General features: G+C 46.5%; 1 protein-coding gene and 1 long non-coding RNA gene across 2 annotated transcripts; one reads left to right on the top strand and one right to left on the bottom strand.

Moving 5' to 3' along the window:
- Positions 1 to 748: 748 nt before the first annotated feature.
- On the top strand, positions 749 to 20,144 carry EMP1 (epithelial membrane protein 1). Its single transcript, XM_028532829.1, has 5 exons — positions 749 to 972; positions 14,630 to 14,741; positions 16,579 to 16,675; positions 16,788 to 16,928; positions 17,856 to 20,144. Exons 2-5 carry the CDS (start codon positions 14,664 to 14,666, stop codon positions 18,020 to 18,022), a joined length of 483 nt encoding a protein of 160 aa, XP_028388630.1. The 5' UTR covers positions 749 to 972; positions 14,630 to 14,663; the 3' UTR covers positions 18,023 to 20,144.
- LOC118499129 lies at positions 10,540 to 14,308 on the bottom strand. Its single transcript, XR_004901646.1, has 2 exons — positions 14,107 to 14,308; positions 10,540 to 11,013 (listed from the first exon to the last, which is right to left on the bottom strand). It is a non-coding gene; the product is annotated as an uncharacterized LOC118499129 (long non-coding RNA).
- Positions 20,145 to 21,748: the final 1,604 nt, after the last annotated feature.

The following is a 21,748-nucleotide window of genomic DNA, read 5'->3' as shown; positions in this document are numbered from 1 at the left end:
GACTCCTCCGGCCCCTCCCGGCTCTAGTCCGGAGTGAAAGAGGAGGGGTGCAGGGAAGCCTCGATGATTATGCTCTGGGCCAAGCACACGAAAGTCGATTGCGGAGCAAGGTCCACAGGATTAGTGCATGGAGATCAGAGAGCAAAGTTATCGGCCAGCGGACTTCCTCCCAAATGTGTAGAAGCCACATGGGCACTCACAGGGCAGAATGATGATAAATCAGTTTGCTGTCACCAGAGCTCCTTCACTCAGAGGCAGGGTGACCTGGACTTTTGGTGTGTCCCCTTCCACTTCCAGGGCCCCACCTTATAGGACAGTGCACCGGGGTCAGACAGGGAAGTAAATAAGTAAATCTGATCATTCTTGATCATGAGCAGCAGCTGATGCATTTGATGGGAGAGGAAGAAGGGGACTCTCCTTTGATGATTAAATAGAATTTCCAGGGGCAGGGCACTGCCCCTCTTCCTCCCCTCCCCAGATGAAACTATGAGCAGATAAGTTGTGCTCTGCCTTATCCCCTTGGTAACCGAGACTCCTTTTTGGTAAGGAGGAATGGGCTTCGGTAAACAGATCTATTTGTGTGACTTCTATTACTCACTTGAAGCCATGTCAGTCTTTTTTCCACTGTGGTCTGTGTGTCTGAGTCAGAGGGAGCCTAAACAGGCCTCTTTGAATTGATGGCTCACTCCCAGCCTCTCTTGACTGACTGCCAGCCTAAGCAGGGCGTAGCTTACCAGCAAATCTTTTTTTTTTTTTTTTTTTTTAAAGCCAGACTGATTCATAGAAACTCCTTTAAAACAGAGTGAAAAGAAACCGCCCATCACACACCCCAGCACACCAGCGCAGGAAACTTATAACCTCGGGAGGCAGGTCCCTCCCTTCACTGTGGTCACAAAGCTCCAGAAGAGCGGACGAGCCACCAGCAGCCGCCAGCTCCTGCCACTTGAGGTGCCTCTGTCGCCGGATCCTCAGGTAGGACAGCTCCCAACCCTGTGAGCAAACAGGATTCTTTCCTTTCTACTGCTCTCCTTCTTCTGACTTCATCCAAGTCCTGCTTTTTCTTTTCCCCTTTGTGATTTTTCTGTGATTCCTTGAAATGAATCCTTGAAACTTTTGGCTGAAAGTAGATACTGAGACAACTTTTTCCATAAGGTTCAGAAAAATGTATTTGGACGGTGGGATGTGGAGAGGGTCAGGGAAATCAGCAGGGCTGGGCTGTAATTATGTCCTGCAGTACCCGGGTTCTCGCTCTGAAGATGTGAAGGGAGCAGGGACTTTGGAACACACCTGGACAGGACCGTCTTTATGGAGGAAACGCTGCGCACCTTTGAAATGACAAGCCGCGCTGGCCACATGTTTTCCATTCCTCCATTTTGATTCAAATTCCTTCAGGACTTGACTTGTGATTCTGCTTGTTGGTTGTTTGCGGGTCTTTCTGGGGTGGCGGTGGGTAGAGAGCCGCTTTTCAGATTGTTTTTGCTCTTGCTTTTACTGCTGCCTTTTGCTTGTTCTTTCACTTCTGTTTGAATTTAAGTGGTTTTTCCTCCCCACAGGGTGGGACAAGAGAGGGGTTTTGTTTAAAGAAAACCGTTAGAGCAAGAAGGAGGAGAGACAGAGAGAGAGAGAGAGAGAGGGAGAGGGAGAGTGAGGAGAGCGCACTGGTGTTTCAAATAAATGCGGGAGGGGCTGACTTGCTGAACGAGGAGCCTGATGCAGATCCCAGATCTCCTTCTCTCCTTGGCCAGATGCGAGAGTTGGGAGAGCGGGGGGAAGCTGGATTTGGGGGGAGGGTGGGCAGGGTGACGTCATCTGTTCCTGTACCACAACTGTGGCATGGCTTTGTCCTTCCACCCCAGAAATAGCAGAATTTTAGTGCTGAGTGGAAAGTTGGTATATCAGAAGTGATCAAAAAACGTTTTTTTTTTAGATGGATGTGGACTTTTTCTGCAGGGAAGCCAGCGATTGTTTGGGCCATTTGTCTTCTCACTCTTCCAAATTGTGATTGTCAGATGCACAATTTGACCGTGCTGATCACAAAGTGAATCTGGAGAAAGGAAGGAGGGTGATTTCTGTTTTCTCTTGCTTTTTTTTTTTTTTTGGTTAGCATTCTGGTTGAGGTGGCCCGTTTCCACATAGATACTGGTGGCTTTACCACCCCCACCCCCCACCCAACATAAACAAGAAGAGGAAAATGACAGGATTCAGCTTGTCTGATGAAATTACACTTTTCCTTTAGAAATGCAGTCTGTTGAAGGGAAAATTTAAGTGTAATCAGCTTGTGTAATTGTACAGGCAACGCTCCTAGTAAAACTGCCCGCAGGGGATGACTAAGTAAATTCGAGGGCAACTTTTCAAGATGCAGAGAACTCTTATATTTGCTTAAAAGGTTTATTATTTCCAGATTACCTTGGATGTGGACTAGGAAGCCATTATTAAGTTGATAGTAATGGTATTCTATGAAGTCAGTACAAATCTTTTAGTTCTGTGCAGGTTAAACTAATGAGCTAACTTAACCAGTCAGCAAATAGAAAATACTGAAAATCCTGGGGGGCGTAAACTGTCATGGATTGCATTATTTGCACAGCGTTTCGCATTATACTGTAGTTTTATACATGAAAAAGTAGGCTGTGTGCTGTTTTGGCTTTGGGCTTTGAGGGCAACTGAAAAAATGCTACTCTGGTTCCCCTTCCCTCTTCCCCTTCTGGCTGGTGAGAGAGCCCTTAGCTGCAGGCAGCGTTTCTGGAATGCAGCTGGAAGTCATCGACAAGGCTGAACTGCGAGGGTTATGTTCCCCTCCCCTGCTGCCTCCCACCCGCAGGAGGATCGGATTCCACCCCGACCTGAAGAACGGTGGTGGGCGGGGGGTCTGGAGGGCAGAGGGATGTCCGGTCTGGCGGCTGGTGGGCAGGACCCCCAGCATCTGCCATGGGTTTGAGGGACTAGACGGTGCTTGGGAGCTGTCCGAAGGCATCAAGGACCAACCCAGAACAGATCACATCCCAGAACAGACACTGGCTACCGATCCCAAGAGTACAGGGCAGACCTCTGAGGAAGGGAAGACAATCCTTCCACAGACCACTGAAAAGACTTACTGTGGCTTTCTCAACTCTTCCTGCTTTCCGCCCTGAGACCAGAGCAGGGGACCTTGTGGTTACCAGGGGCAACATCCGGACTTGGGGATGGGGGCAGTTATTACTGAATGGGCCTCACCAAGACCATCCTGAGGATGCAGACCCTCTTGGCCTGGTCTGGGTGGCTCCGTGGGTTTTGTCTGATTCATGCTGGACCCACCGAGATCAATGGTTCCCGCATGAAAAAAGCAAAATGGCTTTTTTAAAAAGAGGCTTCTCAGAGGTGGATGGGGAACATGTTTGAAAAGTGGCCACAGAGAAGGGCACAAGACAAATTTAGTTATATTCCACTCTTAATTTTGTTCATTGAATTCCTGGTCTGGGAAGAACCTTGAAGGTCAAGTCTATTACTCTCCTACCAAATGCAGAAATCTTACTTTTACACCACCCCAGACAGATGGCCATTTGACATTTCTTTAAAACTTTGGGGAATTTTGGGGGATGGAGCTCACTGCCTGAGAGTGCACCCCATGCTCACAGCCCCTTCACACCGGACAAACTCTAGTTATTGGAGTCTCTTAAATCTGACAAAATTGGTTTCTTTACAACTTCCATTCTTTATTCTAGTTCTGCAGTCTGACCCAGAAAATATCTATTCCATTTTTGTTGCTGCTCCACCCAACACTCCTTATTGCCCTAAATCTTAAAACCCTTACTGAATACTTACTGGGTAAAACTTGGTTAGTATCATATTACTGCCTGACACTCAGCAAGAGGGGCAGGAAACATTTTGAAGCTTTGAAACTGTGCACGTAGTAAACTGTGGCCATATGATTGATTCTGAGATATTTCCTTCTCTGCACATGAATATGGTTCCTTCTTTAACTTACTACATGTATATACAAAAGCTCAGAGACATTCCAGACTCTCAGATATGCATACTTGGGGGACACACCCAGTTGCTACTTATAAGGTCATGGTTAAATCAATTTAATACTAGACACAGAGGCTTCTAACTTGGCCCTGTGGGGTTGTCTCTTACCTTGGTCCATAGTTCATGTAGCCCATGCCTTTACACTGTAACCACCTGTCATGGTAACTCTGGGAACAGGCTGCCAACCCAGTGTAAGCTCGGTGTCACTGCTGGCAGGCAGTCTGGATGTCAGTCCCTTAAAGAGAGTTCATCGTCCCAGCCAGGGCAGAGCCAGAATTTTCTGACCATAAACTTCCCATTTCCAACCCTCTTCCCAGTTCTGCCCGGATGACTCCAGAGTTTATTCAGTAATGAAGGGGGCTCAAATGTGGTTCCGATTAGCAGTTTACTTGACTTTCCCACACTCTCCCCAAACACGCATCTCACCATCTACTCTGTGACACTTCAGTCCCTAGTGCTGTGACTGGGTAAATCGTTTCTCTCAATTTCATTGTAAGATCCACTGATGTGATGCATAAAGATAAAGCTTTAAACACTTGTGGAGATTGCTGTTTTCCATTTTCCAAAAAAGATTTTGTTTATTTTTAGAGAGAGGGGGAGGGAGAGAGGAAGAGAGGGAGAAAAACATTGATGTGAGAGAACACCTCCATGAGTTGCCTCTCGTGCATTGCCCTGACTCGGAACCAAACCTGCAGCCCAGGCATGTGCCCTGACTGGGAATCGATGCAGGGACTTTTTTGCTTTGCGGCATGATGCCCAACCACGGAGCCACACTGATCAGGGCTTCTGTTTTGTTTTAACCCAGTATTTGGGTTAAACATTCCTTCCCTGTTGTGGAAAAGGCGTTTTCCTAGAACTAAATGGACTCCTCTGCTCCTGGTGCTGGCAGCCTTCCGTGGATCTGGCAGTTTCTGTATTTTCTGAGCCTATTTCATAAAGTCTCTCTTCCAAGGGCATATGTGAAAGCGAGAGCCCTTTAAGCACAGGCTGACCTGGTGGCAGGAATCCTGGAGTAGATGCAAGGTGGCTGAACAGGAAGATGAGGGGCTGGGGTCTTGTCCCGACACTGCCATGTGACCATGATTAGGTCATCTGTCTTCTCAGTTGAGGAGACTGAACTTGGTGGCATCCAGTGCCCCTTGTGGCTCTGAAATTCTATTGTTCTAAGGTCCTAACATTCCTATTTTGAGAAATCCTGGACTCATTTTAGTAGCGAGTTCAATCCATAAAAAATAGGTAGGGAAGTGGGACGAGGCAACACGTTGCATTGAAACAGGCGTTTGAAGGACTGAGGACCCAGGCGGTTTCCTCTGCTGCATCAGCTTGGAGGTTCCTTAGGTGTGGTGTGGGCGGCCTTTATCATCCAATAGCAATGAGCACTCACCCAGCTTGGGGATGAAAAGGAAGAGGTTTGATTAATGAAACATAAAGGAGCCAGCTCAAATGAGGAGGGGCAGGCTAGCTAAGCCTGCTAAGACTGAGAACAGACAGGGACCAAACCAGGCTCGGCGAGAAACTGAGCAGGTCCTGGGAAAGGAGCTCCACCCTCTTCTCGGGGAGGGAGACCCTGCAGCAGGAGGGTGTGGCTGCAAAGGTGTGGATGGGAACCTCTGAGGAATAAATTGAGAGGAAGAAAGGGAAGGTGCAAGGAGGAGATGGCGGGGAAGGAGCGAGTGGGACTGCCTGTGGTTCCCTGGGGCCCCTGTGTTGGGGCAAAGCAAAGGTGCAAACACAAAGGCCTGAGAAAGGAAGAAAAAACGAGTGGTGAGAGGAAGACCAAGGTGCTGAAAGAGCAAGATAGAAGCGTGAGGATGTTTCCACTCCTAAGTCTCTCCCATCTTGTTCTGGGACCACCTGCTCTCAGTGTTTCAGGATCTTCCTGGGGGTCAAATACTCTGTTTGTTGTGCCGGTGAAGAATCTTCTGTTGCTCAGGCACACATGTTGGTCAACACATCCTTGCTATCATATGTGTTTCCATGGAATATTTGTGCCAGTAGGGTGGTAATTTTCCCAACATTTCTCCTCTTCTCAGGTCAGAGCTGAGAGCAAAATGAGGTTTTTGATACTTAGACTTATTTCAAATAATCGACCTGCCTGGAGCTACAGCGTGGTGGAGAGAGCATTACTGTCCTGAATGATGAGTTGGGCATGGGGGCGTGTTCATACTTAGCTCAAAGAATGCTGAGGCCTGGAGCTTCCCTTTGCTTTGCACTTCAGTGGGGAGGGGACTCTGTGCTGTGGGTGGGGGCAGCTCGTCTCAGGGTTTGCAGCATGGGGGTGGATGGGTTTGGGTCTTTGGTGGGCAGGCAGGAAGAAGCAGCAGCCCTTGAAAGAGACTTTGTTTTTGCCAGTGGCCCTGTTTTGAGGGTCTGATTAACTAGGAGGTAGCAGGAGGAACAGAATGAAGTTCCAGAAGTCTGCTGGACTTTAAGACCAACACAGGAGAGAGGTCACCCTGGAGTGAAGAGGCCTGAGGTCTAGATGCCGGGAGATGGTGGGCTTCGGCTCTGATCTGTTTTTCCTCTGGGGACCCCCCACTTCTTCCTTTGTCAAGGGATTGGACAGAATAACCTAACCACCCATGGACTTCTAAACAACCATTGCCCTTCAAAAGAGAAACAAAAACTCACAGCCCACCCAGAGCTTTCCCAGGACAACCTCTGCTTTAGGGGGAGGGTCCCGCCAGCTAGTCTCCACCCCTCAAGGCTGCAGTTTGCTGTTTGAAGCATGTTGCCGCCATCTACTGTCGCCCGCCCAAGCGCCGCTGGGGCTGGGCACACCTTGATATTTCTTCCCAAACCCTAGTTATTATCTTGGCAGCCTCTCCCTTGAAGACATTCTGGCTGCCAGAACACTCTTCTTTGTCAGAAGCAGAAGACATTGAAGCTTCCGTCCTCGCCCAGGAGACCTCTCCAGATGGCCTGACCAGCTGCAGTCTGGGGGCGTAGCCTAGGCCTGCTTCTTCACAACCCAAGGCTGGCCTTAGCCTTTGCAGTTGTGGCCCTGAACCACCCCCTCGCCGGACACGATGGAGGACAAGGGGAACCAGGAGAGACATATTATTCTCCACGGGAGCATTTGCAAAAACAAGATTCGTGCTGTGTGTTTGCCTTTAGCGTAGTTGTTGGTGCTCAGAGTCTGCCAGAGAAACGTAAAGCCCATTTCGCTGGCCCCAGCCTCTCATTTCACGTGATTGAACAAAAAGAATCACCAACAACCACAGAGCCTGTGCTCACTGTGAGGCATGATCCCTTTAATCCTCACATCAGCCCAAGGACGTTTACAGATCACAGTTACGAAGTGGTGGAGTCAGCAAATCACCGCAGTATATACTTTACTTATCTTACAATCTTATATGTCAAGTACATCTCAGTAAAACTGAAATGAAAAAAAAAAAAAGAAGTGGTAGAGTCAGGATTTGAACTGTGAACCTGTGCACCTCACCATTAGGTACTGTCTCTCTAGGAACCACTGACCAGAGAGGTTGTGTGATTTTCCCAAAGTCAGCCGTTGGTCAGAGGACGAGTTTTTTATGAGAAGCTGGTTTTCTAATAGGTGCTCTTTCTTCTTCTTTTTAAAAAATATCATGTTTGTCCCCCACCCCCACCCCCTGGTTTCTTCTTCCTAATTATGTGAGAGTCTATACCAGTGCCGGATAAATGCCACCCTCTCCATAATAACCCCATTCACGGTGGCCGGCATTTGGGAGATGCAGTCTCTGTTCCCGCAGGACCCTGAAAAAATAGATGTTTTCCTTGGAGCATGTGGATCCTTGTTACTCTTCCTGCTTGATGGCTGGTTTCCTCCAGGTTACAGAAACTTCCCTGCACTTAAAAACACGAGGTCTGGGATGATGTGTATAGTGAGGTGCAATCCGGAGAGCTTTCCTTCTACCCTAAGCATCAGATATCCCGAGGCAGGAGGAAATGGCCCTTTAGGAGGCTTTTTCTCCACATGTTTCCCACGGAGAAATGAATGTCCCCCTCCCCCAGCGCTATGTGTGAAAACAGTGTTTAGAATGGAAAGTACACTTGACATGAAACAACAATAGCAATGGCCAGAAAAGCTCATCCAAGGTCCCATCCACTGGGCCTGACTTTCATCCCAGCCTTTTCCTCCTCCGGACACATCCTCTACGGCTGCTCCCAGAAGAGAGCGTTTCCTTTTCTGCTTTTGTGTTCAGTGGCCATTCATTCTTGCCAACTCGAATGACCCTCCGTGGGAAGCAAACGCATAAAAAAGAAACAAACAAAAGCAAAATGATCTTGACGTGTGGAGGATAGGAAGACGTGCGTGCCACCGCCCTGCACAGCGTCCCGAGGGAGAAGCAGCCGCCGAAGTTTCGGGTGTCCGGCTGAGGAAGACGGCGCAGGGACACGGTCATACGACTCATGGAGATCATATGACCGGGAGCAGCGTGGCCTTTCACTCCTCCTGTGCCTCGGAGGAAGCAGCGTGTCTTCGGTCAGACGGTGTGAGAAAGCTTTCTTCCAAGTCTGCAGTTATCCAGAGAGAGAGTGGGATGTCGCTGCTGGAAAGACATCAGTCAATGAAAAGGCGGAGTCGCGCCTTGCAGCTGAGGAATCTCAGGACTGTGTTCTAATATGATAGAGATTTGGGAACCTGAGGTGATGTTCTCTGGCTAGTTCTCTGATAACCTGATCGCTCTGCAAAGGTAACCATTTGAGAAAAGGGCTGAAGAGGAAGCTTTAGCCAAAGGACAGGACTCAATGCAGCCCGGAGTTGTTGCCAAGGGCAAACTCTGGTGCTTTGTCAGAAGGACTTCCTAACTGGGGGAGGAGGGTGTCTGGGTAGGCAGGCAGTTCTCTGTGACCAGAGGAGTGCAGGCATGATTTACACAGTTCTTTGGTATGGCTTGATAGATGAGCTTCCATGTCCTGCGGAGGAATGTTAAAGCCCCCCTCTGCATTCAGAGATTCTGTAACTTAAAGAGATAGATAGAAATGTTAAACCTGTGGACAAATGAGTGTTTAGAAATTTAATTATCTTTTCATTAACTTACTTCCTCTGGAATAAAAGGCACTGAACACAGTGCCTTCCAGAACACTATAATGCCTCTATATATTCAAGTGTCCAAGGTACTCAAGAAACACATGTTTATATAGGTATTTCTATGGAAATATGTAACAGAGAGTTTACATGTAAAAAGATGCTCAATACATAGTTATGGTAATATATAAATAATGTCTAAAAATAATAAAGGACAAGAGTTCAGGTATGTTAAAAAATGAAATATCCTCTAGAATTCTGTTGTTTATTTTAAAGCCTGCAGTCTCTTTGACATTGATTATTTTTCTACCAAGAACAAAATATATTTGCTCGCTGAACAGATATTTATTTGGTCCTATCATAGGCAAGACTCTTCCTTCAGGAACTTAGAGTCTTTGGAATGGGGGAGCCATACATTTCCCAAATAACTGTTACCAGGCAGGTGGCCACTAGTGGTTTTAATACAGGGCTATGGAAGTGCTCTAGCTTAACTGGGGGAAATGCCGACTTCTGACCTCTGTAAGTGGGAAGGCTTCCTAGAGTGGGCAGGATTCGAGCTTTTTGGAAAGAATTTTATAGGTAGTTACTGGAGAAAGGGCATTCTTTTCCTTTTTGAGACCAAATTCCTGAGATCCTCAAATTTCTCAGATCACCAGGGCCAGCGTGCATGCAGTGTGTGGAGTCTCTTTCCTGGTGCGGGGGAGTCTGGAGGGTTTTGAGCAGAGGGGTGGCATGGTCAGATAACACTGGCAGTGTGGAGGGTGTAGCAGAGGGCAAGTTCAGAGGGAGGATCTTGGGAGAAGCTGATGCTGTGGTCCAGACTAGGACCAGAACTGGACCAGGACAATGGGAAGTAAAGAATGGATGCAAGATGAATAATGGAGGAAGATGTTTTGTGCAATGAAACTGGGATGAGAGGAAGGAGAAATAGGGAACTTAGCATCTGGCTGTTACTGCTCTGTTTTCCCCAGAAAAGCCTGGGCCATCTTAGGCTGCCAGGGAAATGGCCCAACTGCTTTGTCTAGCCAGCCAGAGCCACAGGCTTCCCAGAAAGCTCTCTTGCGCCATGTGGTAGAGGGTGTCTCCATGCTGCCATTGTCTGGGGGAATCTCACCCACTCTCAGATGAATCATGGGTTTTGCACTCTGTGGGACTCTGCCCCAGGGACTCTGCCCTGGGGACTCTGACCCACAGGACTCTCCTGCTGCTCACACTGCCCTCAGCCTCCCTGTTTCTGATTATGTTATACTGCCAGGCTCAGGGTAGGTCTTCCATGACTCAGGCCCAGGATTTCCACCACTTCCTTTGCTGGAGAAGTAGGTTTTGGGTTACTCTGTCTTATTGTATTGCTCCCAATTGTTGTACCTCAGATTGCCCTTAAAGAGCCTCTTTCCCCAGACTCCAGGGGAAGCTTAATAAACTCACAACAACATGGCAGGAAGACGTTATGTGACCTGGAGCTCAGCAACCCAATTACCAACATTTTTATTTGCATTAATTAATTAATTAAACCAACATTTTTGGAAGTCAATTATTCGTAAACTCTCTTTGGTATTAGTTGCTCATTAAAAAAGGAAAGGTGTCCACAGGGGCCTGATTAACTTCTCATGGTCAGAGGGCCGTAGAAGGGCTAGGCTGCCTTAACAAAGGCAAAGAGGCAACTGGAGGCAGTCTCAGAGCTATGTTCCCTCGGTTCTTTCATTTGCGGGCACAGGTGTCAGAGGGGGTCCAGACCCTGATAAGAATTTAAGTGGATGGAGACACCAGGAGAGGGCAGTTGTGCCCCGGGCCCACATGCGGTAGTCATTTACAGCTCCAGTCAGCCGCAATGGTGATCCTCAGGGTCATTTCCATGAATTGTAGTAAATTTCCTATTAGTGAAGAATTTAACCCAAATCTAGAACAGTGAGTGGTTGTGATGCTTGTGTCTGGGACAGGTGCATAAAGAGACTGCTTCTCTAAAGTGGCCTGGGCATGGTGGGCAGGAAAGGAGAAGCCTGGTCAGAAACAAAGATGGCACTGGCGGAAAGGGAACTGGCAGGCCTGCACGTGAGCGCAGGGAGAAGAACCGGGGAGGGATCACAGAGAACCGATGGGTGGCTTTAAGTCTCTTACTTCCATTTTTATTAACAGTCACTTCTCTAGAGTCAATGTCCATGCCTCCTCTGTTGTCCTGTTTCCCACCCAGCCCCATGGAGCCTTATCCATGCCTGTCCCGAGTATGTTGGGCTGGTGAGGGTGAGCGGGGAGATCTCACTCTGCTTACGGGGCTGGGTGGAGAAATGCGTTGCTGGAACCCCTCAGAGTACAGTCAGTGGATGTCCTACCCTTTAAGGGCAGTGTGAGTTGACTGGCTCTGGTGGCCTGGGTCTGAGAATCTAAGCACCATGAATAACGCTATTGTTAAGGGAGTTCCCAACAATCATCTGACAAATTTGGGGGCTGCCTGGTGCACCAAATGCTTAGAGAGAGGCAGGCATTGCACCCAAGAACTCAGAATTGCAATGCCGTTATTGTCTACTTCTGGGTTTCTGCTGCCTAGCTATGACTAGTGGTGTGCTTTCTATTGGAGATGGCCATCCATAGCATTTTAGGGAGTCAATTATTGCTTTAGTGAAGCATGCTGCCAGGAAAGAAAGTTGTAGCAACCAATACTTCCAATGATATAAATGCTCAGAAATGCTGTCTTTTCAGTGCTTTTGTATGAAGCAAGATATATACTGGGGCGGGAAATGAGTCTCCCCGCAACCTACACTGCAAGTGATGGGTGGGTGGAAGTCAAGAGAATGGGATCTGCTGCTGTTTAAACCCCTTCTTCTCTGCTGTTTGTTAGATTCCCAGACATTCACTCATTAGGTCCATAAGGATGGTAAATGGTGTCTCTGCTGGTGACCATAGTATAGGGACTGAATAGCTGGGGATGATCCAGGCCAGGAATTGAAGAATATAGTTCACTCTGTTTCCGTATATGTTGGAAGGGCCACTGAAAACAATGGAAGCCCCTCTTTGCGGACAATGGATGACACTGTAGGTAATATGTGATACTCCAGCTAAACAGCCCCTAACTCTGTCTGTCTCCAGCAGCCAGAAGCAGAGAGAATTGTTGCTAAGAACACTTGCTGTATTCCAAGACATTGTGCTCCTTTCCTTGCTTGGTGAAGAGATATGGCACAATCATGGAAATTGGAGATGAAAGAGAGTTGCTTCTTTACTTGATTCCCACCCCCCGCCCCCACCACTCCTCCTGCCTGTGCTGGGCAGGGGACAAGGATCAATGATCAGTGGGGCTTTGGTGTAGATCAGAAGTGAGATATGCAGGCCAGGAACTCCAGTGCCCCGGGGGTGCATGGATGGGCCAAGGTAGGGGTACAGAGAGGGGAGAGGGTCTTTGGAACACACTAATGTTCAAGGCATCAAAATGGAGAGTGTGAGCAGGTGCGAATTAGGCTGACCCAGGAGACAGAAAGTGCTGTGAGATCCCCAGAGTCATGTAAGGCTGTGAAGAATGAACTTTCTCTTCTTTGTTCCTGAGGGTGTGTTCTTAGTGGTCTCAGCACTCAAACAGCAAGGATTAGTCATGATGGCAATTTCTAAGAGGACTGACTTGATATTAGACACACACCCTTGTGAACTGGTTGGCAGACATCCTATTACTCACACTTAACATGGGGCAGCCTCGTGAGGGTTGGCAACAGCTCTTCAGTTTCATATAATAGCAATAGTAATACTAATAACCACAAGCAAAGCAACCCCCTTAGTACCTGCCACATGCCAGGCGCCAGGCAAGGAGTTTCACATATGTGATCCAATGTAACCCTCGTATTTCCCTCTATAATTGGTGTTGCCACCTCCCACTTCATATAGGAGGAAACTGAGGCCAAAAGTCAAAAACTTTATATGATTCCAACTCAACCTCTAACTCCAAAACCTCTTTCACAGTGCATTAAAGTCAAGCAGAAAATTGTGGAAGTGTGCAAAAAACTGGGAAAAGCAAAAATGAATTTGAATGTGGGGCGAATATTCATAACAGACATGAAAGCTCCAAGTTCTCCCCTGGGGTGGCAGGAGAAACTGCATCACTCGTGTCACTCACAGTGACATTGGACAAATTCCTACAAAAAGGCCTGGGTGGGAGGGAAATGCTTGGATTGGGAAGGTGGGCGGGGCTCGTTGGAGGGGATGGTCCGGTGGGGGGCAGAAGTGGGAGCCAGTATCTGTCTCTCACTCCTGGCCTGTAAAGAGCAAGGCACTGTAGTGTTTCCTGAGCAGAGATAAAAGGCCCCTGAAGTGTTGGCAGGAGAGTATTAGTGCTTTCCAGCCAATACCTGGTACAATAGGAAAGTGGCTGGAGCACACTCGAAGCTTCAATTAAATAAGGCGGAGTGAGAGAGAGAAGTGGGCAGTGGGACGATGGCAGGAAGTGCAGAGCCATCTCCTGCCTGGGTGGGGACGTCCCAGGATCCCCCTGCCTAGGGTGTGAAGGAGCCAATCAGCCAGAGCCCTTTGCTTGAAGTCCCTGGGAGCCTGCACTACCTGTGACTGCCTTGGGCATGACCATGCACTCCTGCAGCTGACAAAGATCAGAATAGCCTCCCATGTGCCTCCTCCCCACTTCCTTTACTTTCTGGGTTTTGTGATCAATGGGCTCTTTTTTCCTACACTGCTGAGACTCTGGCTGACCGCTCTTGTTTATCCAGGTATATCCTTAATCTCTATTAGTTCCCAATTCTCCCACCATGTGATTTATGCACTTGCCTATCTTCTGTACTGAGTCATCATGAAGGACTGGAATTTGTGTAAATGTCATGCACAAATAGAAGGCATATTTGGTGGTATCCCAAGCTGCATATTTCTAAAGCCCCCAGAACTGTCATGTTGAGTCATAGGAAATATAACAGACTCCCAGACCAATAGTAGATTCCCTACTGTGGGGCACACACAGCCCAAAGGCCCAGGTACAGTAATACAAATCTGAAACAGTCAACGAGTAGGCACTCAGACCATTAAACTGTAATTAGGTTGTTACAATTATTGAATACCAAACAGCATTATAATAATAGAAAATGTGGCTCTCACATTTTATATCTCACCTGGGATCAAGTTAGTAGCATATTCTGTCTGTGGGATTGAGCAATAGCTGCTGTTCTGTGGAAGGCAACCATCTCTGTTACAATTGCTGGATGAGCAGTTGGACAGAGGCAGGGACACTCCCCAGCGGGAAATGGAAATTTACACGACATCGTTGCACTGGAAATTAGAATTGTCCAAAGGCCTTTTAAAAGGCCTAGTTTTGGCCTCTAAAACACAAATGAAATAAAATATTAACAGTTATCATAAAATGTTCTTTTTTTTGGAAACAGGTTATATTAGAGAGATGGATTTATAAATACCTGAGATACAGAATTATGTTTATATTTAGGTACATGTAAATAGACAAATAGGCACTTAGGAAACCGGGCTAACTAAATGTTTTTTAGAAATGTACAATAAAATTGCGACGCTTTTTATTGCAACTATTTTAGCAGATAGTCCGTATGTGTGAGAAAGCTGAATTATCTTCTTGAATCTGATCGTAACCTTTTGTTTTCTATTTGTTTTCTCCTTTCTTCTCAGGACTCTGCACTTGCCAAATCATCAAAAAGCCAAGATGTTGGTATTACTGGCTGGCATTTTTGTGGTCCACATCGCCACTGTCATTATGCTATTTGTTTCCACCATTGCCAATGTGAGTAGTGTTCTTTTGTTCATTCATTCAGAAGTTTAAGCCGCAATCCCTGCCCTTCGTGAATTTTCAGCTTAGTTGTGGAAGAAAACACACACTCGCACTTCAAACAGCTCAGTAAGAGGAGGATAAAAGTCAGTGTCTGCCTGAAGGTCTAGACTCTAGAGGCTGGAGAACCCAGTGAGGCTTCTTCTGTGTCCACAGGAGTCTGGTCAGCTGCCGTGGAGCTTACAGGACTGGTAATTGGCTGGGCTTTCTCTTGGCATAAGGTGAACAGGGGAAGGAGCACAGGGCTGCATTCCAGGCAGAAGTGCTAGCCAAGGGGCTCAGGTAGGAGGGACAGGCTTTGCTCAGGGCATAACTCAGGCACCCAGGTGTCAGGAGCAGAACTTCCCCTCCTTCTGGGAGCCTCGATTAGAAGCAGAGAGGGGAGTGAGATGATGAGAAGCTTTGGTCGCCAGACTGACAGATTCAGGTTCTGAGCAGAGAGTAGTAGTGTGTGAAAGTGGAATTTTGCAAGATTATCACTCACTCAAAACAATGTAAAAATAGGAAGGTAGCAAGTCCCTTCTCTCTGAACCTTGGGCTTTCCTGCCCCCTAGTGGTAGTTCATAGCTTCCAATTTGCTTTTCTTGTGCTTTTCTCAGAAAAAACAAGACAGCTCTTTGGACACAAGAACCAAAGCCACTAATCACTAGACAGGCAAATGATGGTTCCAGAATCTGTTTAGGTTCCTGTTACGGTTAAAGGATTTTAAAGGACTTTAAAGCCCCATTTTAAATGTAAAAAAATTTTAAAACCCATTTTCAATGGGTTTTAAAGTTCAGATGGATGAGTTTGGCCAACATTGGTGGGTGTGATTACCAGCAAGGCTAATGTAAGCACAGCAGTGATGAGATGGAACCCTTGCCCTCACAGCCTCCTCCAAACTGTCATTCATCTGTTCTGTATGACAGTCCCCAAGCCTCTCAGGGTAATAGGTCTGATAAATGACTGCCAACTGTATCAGTGGATGCCAAAGTGCTGAATATTGAATCAAGAGCAGGCAATTGCATGTCCTTGACATTACCTTTCATTTAACGTGCATTTTTACAGACACTCTGTGTGGGCAGAGTTAGATGTTTGTTTTCCATTCCAGAAAGGTAACTGCTTTTCTTGGGTCCAGTAAGAGGGGGAGCTGGCACTGTATTCTGGACACTTTTCCAATTCCAGCTGACCCCATAGTAAAGCTCTTGCTGCACTGTTTGGCTATGGAATTGCTTTGCATGTTGTGACAATTAAAATTTGATCTTCCTGTTTAGGTGAAAGTGGCGTATTAACTACGCAGACTCATTGGTGTTTTCTTAGTTACCCTTGTGTTTCTTAGTTGTCTCCAGTTGAACATTTTTCCTTACTTTTTTTCTTTTTAGCTAGGCCCTTACCTGACTCACTCTTGACAGAGTGTATGAGCTTTGTATGAATTGTGCATTCTTAAAACCAATTTCCCCATCCAGGGTTTCCATTTCTTAGAACCTTAGAATTTTGAACCACTGTGGTTAAATTATTTCCTGTTTTTCTTTTCTTTCCTTTTTTTTTTTTATTTTAACCTGATGAGAAATGTGAAGCCCAGAGAGGCTAGGTAATTTTTCCCTTGGTCACATTTTCTTTTTTCTTTTCTCTTGGGAACTTTGCAACTTCAGTTTTAGGCAAATCTTATTTCCATCAAGAGATGGGTTGTGTAGCCATATTTATGGCTAAATACGGTGACTTGCTTAAGATTTGGTCCAGGTACAAGCTGATTTGGTATTTAAAGAAGAGGGTCGGTTTTTAAACCCAACTTTTGTTTTCCTCCTGGTTTCAGGTCTGGGTGGTTTCAGATATGACAAAAGCATCAGTAGGCCTTTGGAAAAACTGTACCGTGGGTAACTGCGAGGGATCCCTGGTGTACGGCCATGAAGGTATCTATAAAGATGTTGTATTCAGAGCTGACCAATCAGGCGAGCCTGACAACCATCCAGCCTATTGGAACTGGCCAGCCTGACCCCTTGCTCCCTCCCCCTGTGCCCACAGATGCGCTCAAGGCAGTGCAGGCCTTCATGATCCTTTCCATCATCTTCTCGGTCATCTCCCTCGTGGTCTTCGTGTTCCAGCTCTTCACCATGGAGAAGGGAAACCGCTTCTTCCTCTCGGGTGCCACCATGCTGGTGTGCTGTGAGTACCTGAGGCCCAGCTTCCAGCTTACCCACGCAAAGCTTTACAGTAAATCTTACCATAGATGCTCCTGGCAACTTGAACAGATGAGCACATGGCTCTGGTTATTTGTTTTCTTGTTGAGGACCCCTGATAGATGCTTGGAATAAGAACCCTCACTGCTTCCCTGTTTAAGTCTAGTACTCTGAGGCAGCTCCTGAGTGGTGGGTCACCCACCAATAGCACTTGTGCACCAGATGCTTGAAGAGGGCTGATAGGTGGGAGGCCTCAAAAGATAAAAATCACTGCCACAAGGCTCACGATGATTGCCGTTCTCATCCTCCTGTCATTCTCCCCAAATGCATGCACTTTGGTGGCATGCTTGCGTCCCCAGGCAGCCTGCCCACATGTGCTGGGCCGAGGACATGAGGTGCTGTGTTTGCCCTCACACCGGCAGCCACACAGCCCCGTGCACACGTGAGGGGCCAGACGGCTCTCATTTACCCACAGGACCATCAAACTTGGATCCGGGTAGATCAACAGAACTACTGTTTGGGCCAAACAGCCAGATGTCATTGTTCCAGTGCAGATGAGGAAAATAGGATCTTTTAAAAATTATAGAACACAGGTAACAAACACAAGGGCCCTGAGCTGAATCTGGCCCTCCACCTTGTTTTATCCGACCCAGCACCTTGTTTCTACTGGGCGGCAGCGCCGAGCTCCGGCTTAGCTGTTAGGGAGCAGTTACATTTATACAGTCCTAAAATTACATTCGGCCCTTTGAAGGCAACTGCGAGGTGGATGTGGCCGCCGGTGAAAATGAGTTTGATACCCCGATGTAGAACCTGTTCTTGGTTTCAGTGGGAAAAAAAAGACCCCCCCCCCCCAATCCCAACCAACCAACCAAACAAACAATAGAACCTTACCTTAACTTTTTTTCCCCTGCAGGGCTATGCATTATGGTTGGGGTGTCCATCTACACTAATCATTATGCGGGTGGTCAGCAGACCTTCTTCTATCAAAGTCACCACGGCTATTGCTTCATCCTGACCTGGATCTGCTTCTGCTTTAGCTTCATCATTGGCATTCTCTACCTGGTCCTGAGAAAGAAATAAAGCTGAACAAGTTTATGGGGATCTGGGGGGTGGGGAGGAGGAAGCCATGGAATCTGGAAGGGAAGTGAAAGTTGCTCTGCAGGAAAAACCAAGACAGGGGAGGGGGGTGGGGGAGGGACACATAAGGGTGGGAGAGGCTGAAGCCTAAACCGTTACTCAGGAGGTTCTCTATGGTCTGGCCCCTGCCCCTGGGAGAAAGCATTTGGCTAGAACTTCCATGCTCCCTAGATGTGGGCCAGAGAGCCTCTCTCCAGCCGCCAGCTCGGCCTCCAGCTGTTCTTAGTTACACACACCGCCTGGGGCCCCACCAGCTGCCACACCACTGGCTCCACTTCCGAGGGTGAATTCTGGGTCTTGCACTGCGGTCCTCAGACCTGCTGCACCAAGCTGAAATAGCGGTACAAGTTCCAGCAAGGGCAAATACTGTTTTATGTTAAATGTGTTAAGCCTGGAGGCCATCCACCCTCCTGACCCGAAGCAAAACATCACATTCCAGTCTGAAGGGCCCACAGGAGGGCTTTGGCCAGTGAGCCATTATTCTTCTTTAGAACAGATATTTCACTCTGTGGAATTCAGTGGTATTTGGGACAAATGGTAGGAAGAGATGTAGTCATGAAACCAAGTTGGTAGGTTAATTAAACCAAGAAAGAGAACTGTTCACAGTGAAAGGCCTGGGGCACGGTCAGAGCCCAGACCAGACCTCACACAGCTATCCCTCATGGAGACCTCTTGCTACGGACTTTGCTAGGCCTCTTGCTTAAAGCCAAGGCGGCTCTTCTGGAGTTTCTGTAAGGCCACTAACGACCAATCCTGTGGCGAAAGTGCCACACAAATTATGGGATCACAAGGCAATCTTGTAACAGTGCTGTATTAGAGTTATGGTTTTAGGATTCCCTCCCCATGCAATCAATGTTTCTTTTAAATACGTAACAAGAAAAAGACGGATATAGCTCCTTGTAACACAATCTGTTACTCTCCCTCTAAAGGACAAACTTTTCAGAACATTTTGTCTCATTACCCACACTGGGGGTCAGGACTCCTAGGCTCAGTGGCAATTCCAGCTTTGACACTGGCTGGAGTGGCCACCTATCAGAGGACCTGCCTACCCTGCTTCCGAGGTGAGGCAGGACAATTCTGGAAGCTTATGGAGACACACACACAAACCCAAACCAAACAACAAACCCTTGGGTGAGAGGTGCTATGTAACTGCAGAGTGTTAAGCACACTAGGTTTAAGTCATGGGAAGAACAGAGTGCCTCTGCTCCCAGGAAAATAAGAAAAGTTCCATGAGGTAAATAAAAATATAGGTGATGGGCAGATGTTTTCTTTAAGAAAAAACAAATAAACCAACTCTGGTGGTGCCCAGTCAGATGGTAATTGATCTGTCTGTTGCCACAGAGGGTTTCAATATAGGCCTTAGAAGTAGTACGTTATTCCTGGTTAAGCAGGCAAGGCTCTGGCCTGGAGCAGCTATTTTAAGCCATCTCAGATTCTGCCTAAAGAGTTTATTTTAGGAACACATTTCCTCTTATCATCCTGAGTGGATCTATCTTAGGGAGAATCTGAGACATCTTGCCTACTTTTTGTCTCCCAGCTCTCTCCTCATCCCATTTCTTATATGCTTTTCCTTTCTGGGGAGTTGTTATGCCATGATTGCTGGTATCTATGTAAAAGGACGCCTGCTAGGTATATTTCTCTATGTTCATTCTGGTTAAGGGGATATTGAGGGCAGACCACCAAATTCTCTGGGCTGGAGGTAGAGAGGTTGGCAAGCAAAAACTGTGGGATGATAAAGTTTTAAGTTATCATTTGATTATCACGTGATTATAGAAGGCTGTTTGACGTACAGAAGCATACTTACATATCAGATATATCCAAAGGAGATACTCGCATTATGTTAAAACATCAAACTATGACTGGAGTGAAACATGTATTCCTTTGTCTTTTACTTTTTTCTGTGCCATTTATGTCTCATGTAATTTGCATTACATCGGTGGGTTGTTCTAGTACTGTATTTGGCTTCTTCTTTCATAGACTGATATTTCATATACTATAATTGTAAATATTTTGATACAAATGTTTATAACTCTAGGGATATAAAAACAGATTCTGATTCCCTTCACCGTGTGGATGCTTTCTTTTGAAAAATTATACGAAAATATGGGTGACAGTGACAATTACTCCTACTTAAGTTGTCAATCAGTTTGATTTGGACAACTTGGCATTTATGCAAGTCTTTGGGTACTTCTGGCAGTACATTAGACATTTCTACAATAACTCTTCCAAGCTGAATGTTATTAAATATAGTTTTATCTTGCTTTAATTAAACTCAAGCACAAAATGGAACTTCATAAGCTACTACATTAGAGGGAGGTTATGATCTTGAATCAGAATGGCTCTTGACATTAAAAAATGAGATACTCGTGAAGTTCTTTGAAAGAGCCAACTCCTCTAACGTGTCTTCAATAAAAAAAGCAATTCACAACGGTGTGCGACACATACGTTTGCCGGAGCCCATTTATTGCATCAACTGGAGCACATCTGTATGTGCTCTTCAAGGAGAAAGCTTTACTGCTCTCTGTGAGCCGTAAGGATGGGAATCCATGCTAGAAAACAGGGTGGACAGCGGGTGCCCCAGCTCCACATCAATACCAATGTAAGAATGGTTGTCGTGCGAAGTCGGCAATCTTCCAGTCCCCTGTGATCTTGTATGAAATGACTTCACAGAGTAGTACACAAAAAAAATACACAAAGGAACTGGAAAATCAAACTTCAACGTATTTTAAATTCAATTAATTAAATTGCATTAACTACTGATACCCTCTCAGAGACCTATGCGATTTTCTAGATTGCTTCTGGGACATTAGTATAAAAGGCTACTCTCCTAGGAATTCTTTACTCCACATCAGGGGCCCAGTCACAGATAAGACCTCCAGAGCATCCCTTCTTCCCTTCTGCCTACGTGTCTTTAGTCAGAATCTCCATTAAATGACTAACTCTAAGGACCTGAACAGACACTTCTCCAAGGAGGACATACAGAAGATCCAAAGACACATGAAACGATGTTCAATATCGCTAGCTATCAGAGAGATGCAAATTAAAACCACAATGAGATGCCACTTAACACCAGTCAGAATGACCATCATAAACAAAGCAACAAACAACAAGTGTTGGAGAGGTTGTGGAGAAAAGGGGACCCTAGTGCACTGTTGGTGGGACTGCAGACTGGTACAACCACTATGGAAAGCAGTATGGAACTTCCTCAGAAAACTAAAAATGGATCTGCCTTTTGACCCTGTGATTCCACTGCTGGGACTCTATCCTAAGAACACTGAAACACCAATACAAAAGAACATTTGCACCCCAATGTTCACAGCAGCACAATTTACAATAGCTAGGTGCTGGAAGCAACCTAGATGCCCATCAGTAAATGAATGGATCAAAAAACTATGGTACATTTACACAATGGAATTCTATGCAGCAGAAAGAAAGAAGGAGCTCCTACCCTTTGCAACAGCTTGGATGGAGCTGGAAAGCATTATGGTAAGCGAAATAAGCCAAGCGGTGAAAGACAAATACCATATGATCTCACCTTTAACAGGAACCTAAACAACAAAACAAAGAAACAAGCAAAATATAGTCTAAGACATTGAAATGGAGGATGGGCTGACAGTGACCAGAGGGGAGAGAAGAAGGAATTTCAGGAGAGAATGGGAAGGGTTTACA

This window comes from Phyllostomus discolor, chromosome 2 (genome assembly GCF_004126475.2).
Source record: "Phyllostomus discolor isolate MPI-MPIP mPhyDis1 chromosome 2, mPhyDis1.pri.v3, whole genome shotgun sequence".
Classification (NCBI taxonomy): domain Eukaryota; kingdom Metazoa; phylum Chordata; class Mammalia; order Chiroptera; family Phyllostomidae; genus Phyllostomus; species Phyllostomus discolor.
Note: the sequence above shows the minus strand (reverse complement) of the source record. Positions and strands in the feature narration are given on the sequence as shown.